Here is a 13690-nt window from a genome sequence, read left to right as displayed (position 1 = left end):
AAATGCACAGGGAATCAGCATGTGTAGAAAATGGTCAAAATCCAGCCCCAAATTAAGCAGGCTTATGACTGTTAAGTCCTCCTTGGTTTGTGGTCAATGCGTTTCACAGGTATTCTTCAAGGGGGTGGTGGGGGATGAAAATAGTTCTTGTGATTGGGGCTGCATTTACACCCCCTCCAGGTCACCACTGTTGAGCCTCAGTGTCATTAAAACCTGTGAAGCTAGGCTTTTCTGACGGAGAGCGCAAAAGCTCCTGGGGAAAACCCATTCTCATGTGCAAAAGCTGAGAAGAGGCTGTTCAGGACTGAGCCTAAGTAAATGTTATTTCCTTTTGGTTGCATGATCAGACTCCATTTGCTGATTCAGTGATTATAAGGCAACTGTAGCCTCATACATAGTTTCGGCCCCTAACCCACTTCCTCTTGCATATTACTCCAGCTTCTAACTTTCGTTAGATCAGCGTTACTTTAAGATATCTGTCTTGCCCAAAAGCAATTTTCCTTTTTTGGCATTCTATTAGAAACAAGTGGCAAACCAGTTAGGATGTATGAACAGATTAACTCTGTCTGTCTGTCTCTCTCTCTCCCCACCACATCAAAGCAGCATAAAAGTGTGCCCTTTTTATTTCTTGAGTCTGCTGAAACCAAGAGGCCGGCAGGCATTTGACTGTGGAATGAAACAACATGAGATAAGAACAGGTCCCCAGGTCCGCATGGGGCACACATGAATGCTCGCTCCAGGATTAAGAGCACCAATCTGCCCCACCCATGCTTCCCACAGGATTGTCTTGGCAGAGGCTAACCGAAGTCTCAGCCCCCTCTGCTATGGCAACCCCTCTTTTGGATAGGTCACTGATCACGCGTCTTCTACTGTTCCCATTTCCTCCTTGTTGTTCCTCCCAAATTCTTGCAAGAGAAATTGCAACTCACAAAAAAGCAACTGGACAATCTTGTCACACGGAGGCTTCAGAGTAACTTCTCTTTCACCAAGGGCTGTTTAACTGTTGTCTTCTGAGAATTTAAGTGCCCTTAATTGTGTGGGCACATTGGGTAAGAGTATATCTTATTGCAGGGATATCACCGGAGTGTTGGATACGTACTTATGACAATCTCAGCCAAAGACCAAGAAGGAGCAATGACACCATGTGGAGAAACGCAACCACAGCCTTGTGGGGTATGTGGTATAAAAGCTTGACTGCTTGTGTGACTGGCAGTATATTGTGTTATTGATCACTATACATTATTTAATACGTGTTAATGGCACACAACTACATTCTACACTAGGGTGGTGGGATTTTCATTCCAAGGTACAGATTCCAATTAGGGAAAGATTCAAAGAGAGGCATTCCTTTGATGGACAGGGCCAAAATCAGAGTGGACAAAATGTGACCAAAACTAGTTTAAGCTTCCTCAAGGGTGAGCTACTCATGTCTACTCACAAGTAAGCAGGACCAGTTAGTGTTCTGCTGCTAAGTGCTGCTAAAGTGCTCATTTAGCAGCACTTTCAAACAGCATCCAAAGAGCAAGCTCCTGCTTGCCCGCTTCAAAGAATGCATGAGAAGCTTGACTGTGCTCAAGTAAGCAGGGTAAGACTTTGCAGGACAAGCTTCATAACCAAGCTGGGCTGAATAACTCATCAGCTTGCTCTCCAGGCCTTACCCCTCTCTCCTGGATGGAAAAACTCCTATTTCCGATAAGAAGCTGATCAGAAATAAGGTTCCCCCTGCTGCACAGTGACACAGACCCCTTCTGTACTGCTCAGCAGGAGAAAGTTCATATCTGGTCAACTGCAGATTAGAGCCACTCTATGCAAGCAGAAGGGCATGGCCTCAGGAGGAAACTGGCAAGCCAGAGGGGGAACTCTTTTGCACCAGGCATTCCCCATCCTTATTCTAGATATATCTCCTAAGAACAGACAAAGAGCCAAGGCTCCATCAAGTCCAGCATTCAGTTCCATGGTTGGCCAAACATCTGCCCACAGGAAGGTCACAAGCAGGACATGAATGCAACAACATTCTCCGACCAATGTTTCCCTGCAACTCGTATAGAACAGAAATACTTGCACAATAGTAATAATTGTACACTTGCCTGGGAATAAAATGTTCTCCTCTGAAAATATTCTCATGGAAAGCTGCCTTACCAGCTCGAGACTCCTTGTCCATGTAGCTCAATATTGCACACTAAGGATGGCATTAGTTCATCAGGATATCACATTATCCACCACTACATACTCCTATACTACTGGGGAGGCCAGGAACTGAACCTGGGACTTTCACTAGTGGCATGTGCTCTGCCACCGACTTATTGTCCTTCTCAAATGTAGTAGTCTGGCAACTGCAGCTCAAATCTGATGAAAAACTCCTGAATCCCACAAAACAAAGATAGCACAGGTATTGTATAATAACCTCAGGCCAGGGGACCAAATTTGACCATCTGGGCCTCGCCAGAGGCCAATGCCCTTCACTCAGCCCCTCTTTCCTTCAGCACTGATAGTTTGGAGGTCCCCCATCTTTTTTACCATTCTTACCCTCTTTTTTTAAAAGAATCTCATTTAATAATGTTTACCCATGCATGATTTAACCCATGATTACCCATGGATTATTCCCTGCGCAGAACCTGTCTGGCAGATTCTTGAACAAACCATGGTTACCTGTCTTGCCTGCCACTTCTGTAACCTGGAGAAATAATCCATGAGTCTGAGTCTCATGTACAACAACCCAGAGATCCCAGCACAACAAACCATGAATCCCTGTCCCTGTCCCCTTTCCCCTTTCTTTTTGTGGTTAAAAAACCATAGTTTGTTAGTATGGCAACCCAGACTTCATCAAATGCATACCATGGATTTGCATTATGTACAACCCCCGTTGTTGAGTGGAAGGTCATGTTCTGCTTTCTATGCACCTTCATTGCTCTTGATTTAAAATTACTATGTTTTAAGGCAAACACAAATGGTGGATTGTATTCAAGGGAAAAGCAAACTAAAGCATACAGCTATTGCGTCTTCCTTTACTTCAAGCATTTAAAAAAACAAAACAAAACAAAACAAAACCGCACCTGGATAACTTCACAGAGGAGCAGGATTCCTCTTGAGAAGCACAGACGTATTTGGCTAAATGGGAACTCTCAAGGTGAACAGTAAACTGAATGAGAAGAGAGTGCTTTCATTCAGTGTTGTAGAGGTTTCCATTTAAAATTATTCTTCCTATGACTTTGATAGCAGGCTGCCAAGCTGTCACAACATCAGTTCTCCTTTGCTATTGCAGGTGCAGCAAGCAGCAGTTAGTTTTGGATCTGCTGCTCCAGGAAATCTTATTTCTCAGCTTTTAAACAAAATTAAACTATAAAAAGAACATTTATAATGTGTGTTCTCCAGTTGACTTTCAGACAGCAAGCAATATGAAAGTTCATCCGGTACCAACTTGTGCATGGTCAGCCTAATCATGCATACAGACATATTCCAGGGGAAATTGGGTATCTTTCTTTACATGGAGCATATTCACTTCACTCAGCTTGAGAAGTCCACTGTGACTGTTCCAGTGCACACCTGAACACATGGCAGTTCCCTTAGCAACGTGGAATAACAGGAGTAAACTTAGGTTGAAATGCCCCCACAGGTTTAATTTGCTTTCGTACAAGCCATTTTCTCTGCAAGGGCCTGCTGGGGCTTGAGGGAAAAGTCACAAGAATCCATCCCACAGTAAGGCAACATCAGAAATTGCAGAGCAGCTAGTTCCGCTATACCTTTCTCTGCCTCCTTCCTGCTGCCCAGTCCTTTCTCCACCCTTCCTCTCCCAAAGAAACCCATTTCAAACCCATTCCTTCCTCCCTTCCTTCCAAGTCTACTCTCCTTCTAAACCTTCTTCCTTACTCTACCTTTTCTACCCCAGTAAGAACATAAGAAGCTATCTTATGATTAGTGAGTAACTATCGGCCCACCTAGCCCGGTGTTATCAACACTGGCATGGTCTCTTCAAGGTTTTAGCCTTACCTAGAGGTGCCAGAGAGGGACTTGGCCTGTACCTTTCCATATGCAAATAATGTACTCTACTGTTTACCTGCAGCCACTCTTTGGCCAACAGTCCTCTCAAAACACATTCGACATTTTGAACTTTTATTTTGAATTTAATTTATGGGGGTGAGTGATGATGACCAAAGAAGGGAAGTAATTGATTGAAAGCAAACTGATTAGGTTTTGGAGCAGGAGCTGGGTGAGAATTGAGAAACTGGGTGGAACTTCCTGATTTGACCTTGGCTTGATTTTGGATAAGTGTTGTATCAACCATTTGAAACTCCCTTTTGTGCATGCAAAAGTTGCACATTGTACACATGAGTGCATGAAAGACTTACGAAAAAAAATCTACCAAGCATCCTCTTTTGTACGTTTTGCACACCCATTCATAGCCATTGCAATTTAGTTGTAACTGAAGAAGAATAGCCTATTTAGGAATTATCAAAATAATTAAGGACACAATCCTGTGCCTGCCAGATGCTGTCTGGCTGGATACAGGAAAGGTCAGAGCTTGAACTCCAACCCCAGAGCACCCCCTCCTTCTACTCTCACAGCCACCACAATTCCCTCTGTATGAGCTGCAGCTCCAAGGATGAAGGGCTGATCTTGGATCTGACATTGGGTGGACATTCCAGGAGGCTCTGTCAGGATTCCAGTATAGCTCAGCCTTTCCTTGCAAGCAGGGGCAAAACACTGACAGAGCCAAAACCTACAGTCTAAATGTTTTGAAAGGTGGAAGGAATGCAGACCCAATCTTTGCCCCCATGCTTCTTCTCTCCTCAGTAGGAGATGCATGATTCTCCTAGCCTGGAGGGTCAGGAGCTGCCACATTGGACCATATTGTGTAGTATTTGTTTCATTCAGTGTAATTTTAGTGGGGAATTAATTGACTGGCTTGTCCTAAATGAAATTTAAATCAACCCTAGTAACTGTTTCTAACTTTGCTAATATAGATATAATTAGCATGTGTAAATGTTATCCAGAGGCTTGCCCTATGGACCCGGGCCCTGACTCTTTTAGGTGCTTAGCAATGCTGTGCTTACAACATACTCTTACATTCATGGTTTATGCTGGGCAGCTTAAGCAGGTCCCCTGATAGCAACTCAGGATGAGCAAGACTTCGTCACACTGACCTCTTAGCTGCTTCTCTCTCTTCATTTGTTTAAATCCCTAAGCCGTTCTCTGTCTTTTTGTTGCCAAGGCTTATCCCAGCAGGGTCCTGTTTCTTATAAATCTTTCTCCCTGAAGTAATCACACTATCTCTGCCATTCCAAGATACACTGAGATACACAACTGAAGACAAAGAAGAAAGTACTCTTAGAATGCAAACACTGGAAGGAAAATCAAAATCACACAAGAATCTTTGATTTTTCTTGAACATAATTTGAAAAGTCTTGGTCAAACCCAAAAAACCCACATTATTTCATGTTGTCAGGCTGTAATAAGGGTTTGACAAAATGAAATAACTGGTATGGTGGTACCACCACTAACACCAGAGAGAATGAATCCTGAACAGAAGGGCTGCAGCATTTAACTAGGGAACTGGTGTCTTGCTTGGTCCAGCAAAATGTCACTTGTTGAAAGCTGAGCGTTTTCTTCAAGACTCCAAGCCTAATCAAGACCAACACTCTGATATATAAGGCTATTCAGATAATAAAGGAGGGGATGAAGCAGGACATTGATATTAGGGCAGGTTTTTCTGCTGCAGTTAACCTGCCTCCTGTATGATTTAATGTGGCTATAGACCTTTTCAGTAAGGTGGGGAATAGGGAGTGTTGCTGGAGTGCCACTCCTTCAAATCTTAGCCAGCATAGCCAATCCAGGGGGGATCACACACATTCCCTATCCCTGCTCTACAGCATGGAGAAATTGTGACAACCAACAACCAGCCCCCTTTCTACCATTAGCTTCTCTGTCTTTCATTCTGTCCTCAAAAATCTTCCAGGCTGTAGTATTTAGAGGAGCTAGGTGTCCCCTTTTACAATCCTGTCTCTATTTTGAAGGAATCCTCTCTTTGAAGGCTGTTCAGTCCAAGTTTAGTAGGAGAACTAGCTGAAGGAAGAGCCGGGCCTTGAAACCATCCAACAACAATGCCTGAGCAAAGTGTACCAATGCACCTGGTCACAGTCTTCCACATTGTGGTGAGATGCATTTCTTTTAAAATTATAATAATGATTTCTAAATTAGAAATTATACATGTACATTAGTATATGCAGCTGTTATGCAAACCAGCACCCTCTTTTTTGGTGAGGCATGTTCTCTTTTTGGCAATGCAGATCCATATCAGGGGAAGAAGAGCATCTGCAGCAGGTGTCAGCACATGATGACAGAAGAGAAAATCTAGCAGATCAGATTTAATTTAAGAAGTTCTCATGATGTGGTCATCACCTGTGTCATATGGCACACAGACAGAAGGGCACATTAGCAAATTCTGAAGCACACGTGCTCATCATGACAGTCCCCATAATTAAATTCTACAGGAGAGTCTAGAAATACAGCAGCTCTGCTTTTTCTAGGAAAATCCATTTATCTCCAGCTACTGCGAAGATTGCAGCTAAGCCCAGAGGCGGCATGGAAATCGAAGGTGTGTGTGGCAGATGAATGTGAACATCTTCCCTGTCAATCAAAAATTTCTGACGTTTTGATCCTGTGAGCCCTGGTTCCACCACATCACAGCACACAAACATCTCCCACATGTGCAACGTGTTGCTACCAATGAACTGCCTCTCTATAAAATGATCTTTCATTTTTGTGCTTTGCCATGCATATAGCAGAGAGCTTTCACTGTGGGGTGGTACAGAAATGAAATAAGCAAACAAACATAAATACTCTGTCTAGGCCAAAGCACCAATAATACATTTTTGAAAGCTCTTCTGAATACTGGTTTTTGCCACATTATTCAAGCAATATCTATTTGTCTAAATAAGACTACTGTAGATCTGCTTTAAAATAGCTGGTGTTTAGTGATAGAAGGAAGTTATAATAAAAACAGTAGAGTATGATGTGAAAAGTGAAACAGATGGTCTTCCTCTGTGTCGCTAACTGCCCCCAGTTTCTGTTTCAGGAGCTGCAACTGCACACTTTACAGAGCAGCTCATCAAGGCAGACACAGTGCCGGCAGTGTTGTTGTCACAAACAGAGCACTGAAAGAGGCAGATTCTTGTGCTTCTGCCCATGCACATTTACTTGGGAAAAAGACCCAGTAAACACAATGGATCTTACTGCTAAGTAAGCATACATTGGACTGTACTGTTAAAATAATCCAGCAAGGTGTGATTACGTAGATAAACCATCCATTGGTCCATGTTCCATTAAGTCTGCATGTATGTCTGTAAAGTGAGAAGGACTGGTCCAGCCAGCTTCAGGATCTTGGATTTTCTAGGCTTATCTTTCACTTATAAAGAAAAGTGCTGAAAAAATTAATTCTTTTTAATTTATTGCAATTCATACCCAACCTTACCTTTCATGAGCTCAAGATAGTGTATATGTTTTTCTATTAGGCTGTTAGGACAATGGAACCACTGTCTACTTTGATATGCAGAGGTTGTCCAGGTTTGTGCAGATGGTATGGAATATTCTCCTGTTAGAAAGTATCATGATCAGGCTGGTGTTCTTTCCCAGGCAATATGCTCCTCAAAATCATGTAGAGCAGGCTAGATAGAGCAATAGTCTCACCTGGGATAAGGACACATCCTATGTACCTTTGACAGAAAAGAATTATATAAAGTCTATGTTGAAATATTCCCCTTGAAGTCACTGGGGCTTCATCACACATTCGGTGGGTGGGAGTGCGAGAGTGTTCTGCTTTGCTTTGCTTCATGTCTTTCCCAGTGAAGTCTGGATGTCTTGTTGCATCTATATAAGGCTTTTATTGCACAATTGCCCTGCCGCATTTATGGAATTTTATGGGGGCAGAGGCAGATAATGCTGTCCACTGGCAATCTTCCTGTGTTTTTCACCTGCTTTTTCTGCCATTTTGCTTAGCACAGAACATTTGAGGGGAGGATGCACTGTACCTTGTGACTGGTAGCACTAACGGACATTCAACTGGAAATACTACTACTCAGGGTCAACCTTGTCAACCAGGATGGGGTGGAGACCACCCCAGCATTTCCCAAATGTTCTGGGGTACAGCCTAAAAATGCAAGGAGTGCAGTTGCACCTATCTCTCCCCCATGCTTGCAGCCCCTCCATAATTCAATTACTAGAATTTCTTCTCTGTCTCCAAATGAGAACACATACTTCATTTTCCCTCTGGCTTTGCAGGAGAAGAGAACAGCATGCCAAAATCTCACAAAGATATACTGTATTCCTACGTTGGGAAATGCTCACATTTTCATCCAGCTGAGGTACAATTGTTAAAAAAGGAAAGCAGGGCACATTTTTCCATTTGAATGAAAAGTATATGATGAATACTTTGTTACTTGGTCTAGGTTCTGACTATAAAGCATGGCGTTCAGCTGACAGGATGCCTCATAAACTCCCCAGTTCTCAGAGGCAGAAGACTGTGATTTACGTGGCTGAATGGAGACAAGCAGCACTATGTGGCCTTTCGTATGCCCTTCCCCTGAATACTTTCAGTGACACTGGGGGACAACGTACAACAGTGTCATGTCTGACTCACTGGCATGCCACCTGAAGCTCACCCCAAGCTCTCCTCCTCACACTGTTTCTCAATAGATCCCATATTTCTTCTGATGTGCTTTTTAACGTGTTTGCTTTCTTCCTATGTAGATAGGACATTTTAGTATTTGTATGATGTGCATATGTATGTGCATGTGTATGTCTTAAACTTCTGGTACTGTTCTGAGGCCAGGAAGAGTAGTTTTGAGAGGCTGCCGGTGAGCAGGAGTCTTCTTTGTATTTCAAGCATGAGGGGACAGGACACCTTCAGTTCCTTTTCTTCCCACCTCCTTCATCCCCCACACCTTCTCTCTCTCTGTCTATCTGACTTGCAAATGCCCCTCCCTGCTTCTCCCCTATGAAAAATACCCTTCCGAAGCCCCCTTTGCCCTCTTGCTCAAGAAACAACTAGGAATGCATGCCTACTCAGAAGTAATCAGATTTACTTCAGTGCCCTTCTTCAGACCTAAATCACATTGACTTCAGTGGAAGCAACTCTAGGCTATAGGAAGTATACATTATTTTCTCCCTTTCTTAAAAAAATCTCTTCTCCTTCATACCTATGCATAGCTAACTGCACTTAATTGTTTTAAAAAGAAAGAACAACGGAATCCTAAAGGGTCATTTGTCTGCACATACCCCCTTTTCAACTCCTCCAGCTTCTCCTGTAATTTTATTTATCTGTGACACAAGCTTGCCTTTCTGCTATGCTGCATTCATTAGCACGTGACCTAGCCATGATGAATGTGTGATGCATAAATACCAGACGGTGCGCCGTCATAAACAGAAGAGGCTGTAGCTTAGCTCTCCTCCAGGACAGCCCTGATATCAGGTGACTGATCTTTTCATTTGTTTTGGAGCTATTAAGCACCTTTCATTGTCCTGCAGCAACTGACCAAGAGCTTATATCTCTCATATCACATGAGGGAGGTGAGGGGCACACTCAAATCAAGTCGCTCTCCAACAAAAAACTGAAATGACAAAGCTGCTCCGGAGAATACTACTGCTGCAGTGTCTGAATCATCCTTCCGTCTATTTCCCTGATGTTTGATCTTGGAACATGTCACCTGCTGCTGTTGTGATGTGGCTAATTTGGTAATGTTTGTCATGTTTCACATCAGACATAAAAACTAACCATCTTATATAAAAAAAACTTCACGGAAATTTAACTCTCCTCATTGATTCCAAAATAGAAACATTTTCAGTGCTGAGATCTAAAAGAGGAATTTCCCCATTTCTGTTCATTCTTCTAAAATTAAATTTCAATTTCCAAAATTACCCAGGATGTGGGTGTTTAATTTTTTCCTCATTTACGAAATAAAGGCTTTAGCATCTGGTATCCATTTTTCTTGCAAAGAATTCAGAACAGCATTTTATCAGAGTGGGCAGAATTTTAAACATGGCTGGTACACTAGCACCACACAGTGCTTTTGGCAAGTGTATTTTAAGAGAGGGAATACTGCAGTATTATTTTTTTTAAACAAAAACCTGGTTTTTTTCACTCATGTATTTGCACTGTTCCACTATATCCCAGGGCTATGTTATACAGTAGAAATGCAGGAAAGGAAATGCAACTCATGTAATGAAAGCAGTGGGGTTGTCACTTCAAAATATGGAGAAATCCCTGTGTTAGAAAGAAGGCAGACTTAGTGCCTTTAATCACAAGGCCCATCCTACTGAGGTTTCCCTCAAGTTTGCCACTTCCTGAGGAGTGGAAGTCCTATTCAGCCAGGCTAAATTGCAAACATGAGAAGAGAGTTGGGATTTCCTAGAACCCCACAAACCTCCAGAACTCTGCTTATAAGAGGGGGCAGTCCTCCAAACCTTCTTTTTTACAGGTTGTTGTTTTTTTTAGAAGAATCCTTACCCAAGTCTGCATAAGCACCCCCGAAAAGCCCTGAGGATTCTCCTACTAAGGGTGCTTTCCACCCATACATCCTTTAAAAAAAATCTACCACAAAAGTTTAGTAGAGGGTTGCAAAGCTATTGCTACAATTCGGCACAGGCATTGCCTGCATAAAGGCAGTTTACATGCTGAATTGTAGCATAGTAGCCCACTGTTAATTATTTTTTAACATGTCATGCTAATTCTCCCTAGCATGAGTTATAGTGTTGTGCGATTCCAGTCAGGGTGAACAACAGTTTGCCAGGTGCCTCAGGTAGTCTAGTCTAAGACTGCTTCTTGCAAGAGAGCTGTTTGCCATTTGCTCTCTGAATAACACGCAATTGCTCTCAGATGCCTGGAAACTTACAACAGAGGGGTGGAATATTGTAAAGGTACTCCTCAAAAAGCACAAGCAACTTATTTATTTATTTATTTATTTTCCAATTTATATTCTGCCTTTTTCCTACAAAGGGCTCAAGGCAGCTTACATCATCTCTCCTCCTCCATCTTATCCCCACAACAACCCTGTGAGGTAGGTTGGGCTGAGAGCCTGTGACTGGCCCAAAGTCACCCAGTTGGCTCCATGGCTGAGCAGGGACTAGAACCCTGATCCTCTGAGTCCCAGTCCCATGCTCTTAACCACTACACCACACTGGCTCTCACTACACCACAACTTAGAAAATTGCATTAAACTCTAAAGAGAATGTCCATAACAGGTTAAGAAAATGCTCTTCCATTTATATTTCTGTTTCTTTTAAATCAGCTCCATCCTTGCCACATGGCCAGGTGTGCTGCTGTTTGAGCCACACGTGCTGACATGCTCCAGCGTCACCAGGCATTGTGCTAATCAGTGGTGCTGAAGGCCTGGAGTAAGGGCACCCTCTCCAAATCCTTGACATGTTCAGGAATGGCATGAGATGTGATATGCTGACGCCTGATGCACCATCACCTTTCATCACTGGAGCATCATTTCCCACCCCCACCTTCGTTACTGCCGTCTTCACTATATTCCAGATCTGCACTGGTTCTTTCTCTCTGGAATGCACTTGGCTCTCAGCCTGGAGAATCTGTCTGCAAAGCTCCTGAGATCCACTGATATGTTCCCTCTCCCTACTAAGAAACCTGTCTTGTCACCACGGAGCTATTGTGCCATGCATTGTTGTACTAATCCTCTAATTCTACCTTCTAGTTAGCACATTAATCCATTGGGGTGGCCTGTGTCTGCAGACACCTTATGTAATGAGCCTAAAATAGCCATTCTTCTGTCAACCTATGTGTCCCAAAGCCCCAGGCATCCCACAGTGAGAATCGGTTATTCAGATGCCTCTGTCCTCTGTCCTCCCCGTCTAACCACTGAATGGGCAAAACACATAGAACTCAAGGGGTTGCAGAAAGCAACCTACAGGCTCCTGGCAGACTCTGTACAAACTTGGTTGCTATAAAAAAAATCTACCTCCTGATAAAGAAAATTGTGTGAGGCCAGTGTGGCACTTATAGGCGGTATAGAAATATGTGAGTGAATGAATGAATGAATGAAATAGGTAATAAAAAAGTAAAAATGTCGTTGTTCTGCAAATGCCATTTTTAAAAACTCATTTCAGAGTTTCAAATAAAGGCTGTTTCTTTCATGAAAATGTACAGGCTACCCTCAGACTTAGGGTTTTTCTACAGAGAGGTTTAATGTACTGCTTTACTGAGGAGTCTTCCATTTTCACTGTGGGAGAAAAAAAAAGAATCCTTTACTTGTTTTCTCCCATGCAAGGTTTGAATTTCTTTCTGTACGTTCTATTAAATAACCTCAGGGTGGCACTGTGAAAAAGCAGAATGGTCAGTCTACAAAAGGTTTTTGTTCCAGTTTGAATGTGACTGATTTTCCTCCCTCTAAAAAAAAAAAAAAAAAAAAGCTGCAAAAATGGCCCTGGACAACAACATCATTGTAAAAAGGCCCTGCAAACCCAATGAGTGAGGGATAGCAATACATACCTTGTATGGAGAAGCTCTTCAACTATGTGATGGAAAGACTGAAAAAAGGGGGTGTCTGAGCATATGTCAAGTGCCCTGACCTTTTTTCTCTAGCAAGGCTCCTGCTACCTTTAAGAGGTTCATGAAAGACCAAAGAGGTAAGCACGTTCATACCATATAAATACATCCCACAGGAGGACTTTTTTCTGTCTAAACATGCATGGGTTAAACCACATTTAATTCACATGCCAAATGTCCTTAGGGAATGCAAATACTACCAGCAAAATGTTATGCTGCCAGGAAGAAGGAAGAAAGGAAGGAAAAGAAGAGAAGTAGAAAGTTGTCAAACATATTTGGGGTTAGGAACTAAGTCTAAGCATACCAATATCATAATTTTAGATTTTTAGCTTTATAGTTTTTAATTATTATTCCTTAGATCAGTCAATCATTATCTTCATGCAAAATGCTATGTTTCCAGTATGACATGTAATTAACAAATTGTGTTCCTGGTCCTGCAGTGGTGATTTTGATTTCCATCCCCATACAGAAACTAAAGGAATCAGGCCTGATAGTTCCTCCCTTCTGAGCCTGCCTACACACTCTCAAGTCCTTATATATCACTGTTTCAGTTGGCACCGTCACACTCAGAAACAAGTTTCTGGCTGCCTGCAATTACTCAGGAAATACACTAAGCAGGATATAGACTACGACCCATTTCCTTTCCTAGGTTTGTGGGAGGGAGGGGATGAGCCTACAGAGAAGGTGGAGCTGCACATCTCACAGCTCCCTGGTGCAAGGATGTTATTCTTGGGTTGTGGGAGGGAAGGAGGCCCTTGGGCAAAAGCACAGAAGGCACTCCCTTGGAAGGACTAATCGCTTCCAATCTTGCAAGGCAAAGGAGCACTGACTTCTAAAATCAGCCCAGGGTAGGCAGGGTTTGACTGGAGAGTTTTCCAGTCCAGAGAAAGTTCAGCCTCTGAATGTGATGAATGTGGATAAGTAGGAATGTAGCAGTGGAAGGGTGATTTGTGTGCCCTTCTTTGCTAGAATCTCCTTTCTTTTGTTGGCACCAACATAGTTTGGGAGTTCCTGCAATGTTACTGTAAATTTTATTGGTTCATCAATGGACTGATTGATTTCAGTTAGCTGAAGAACCAAGGAGGCTACAATACATTTAAAATGTTAAAATTAGAATCATGACAATTTTACTTC

The 13690-nt window shown here is 42.6% G+C and overlaps 1 protein-coding gene across 1 annotated transcript in view; it reads left to right on the top strand.

Moving 5' to 3' along the window:
• The first annotated feature begins 1084 nt into the window (after nt 1-1084).
• Nucleotides 1085-13690, top strand: part of ADORA3 (adenosine A3 receptor) — a 32384-nt gene continuing 19778 nt past the window's right edge. The window contains exon 1 of the mRNA XM_044432029.1: nt 1085-1173. Within this exon, the coding sequence (XP_044287964.1) occupies nt 1143-1173 (31 nt within the window). The 5' untranslated portion in view covers nt 1085-1142. The remainder of the gene's footprint in view (nt 1174-13690) is intronic.

This window comes from Varanus komodoensis, unplaced genomic scaffold (assembly GCF_004798865.1).
Source record: "Varanus komodoensis strain SLA01 unplaced genomic scaffold, ASM479886v1 scaffold1, whole genome shotgun sequence".
In the NCBI taxonomy this organism is placed as follows: domain Eukaryota; kingdom Metazoa; phylum Chordata; class Lepidosauria; order Squamata; family Varanidae; genus Varanus; species Varanus komodoensis.
Note: the sequence above shows the minus strand (reverse complement) of the source record. Positions and strands in the feature narration are given on the sequence as shown.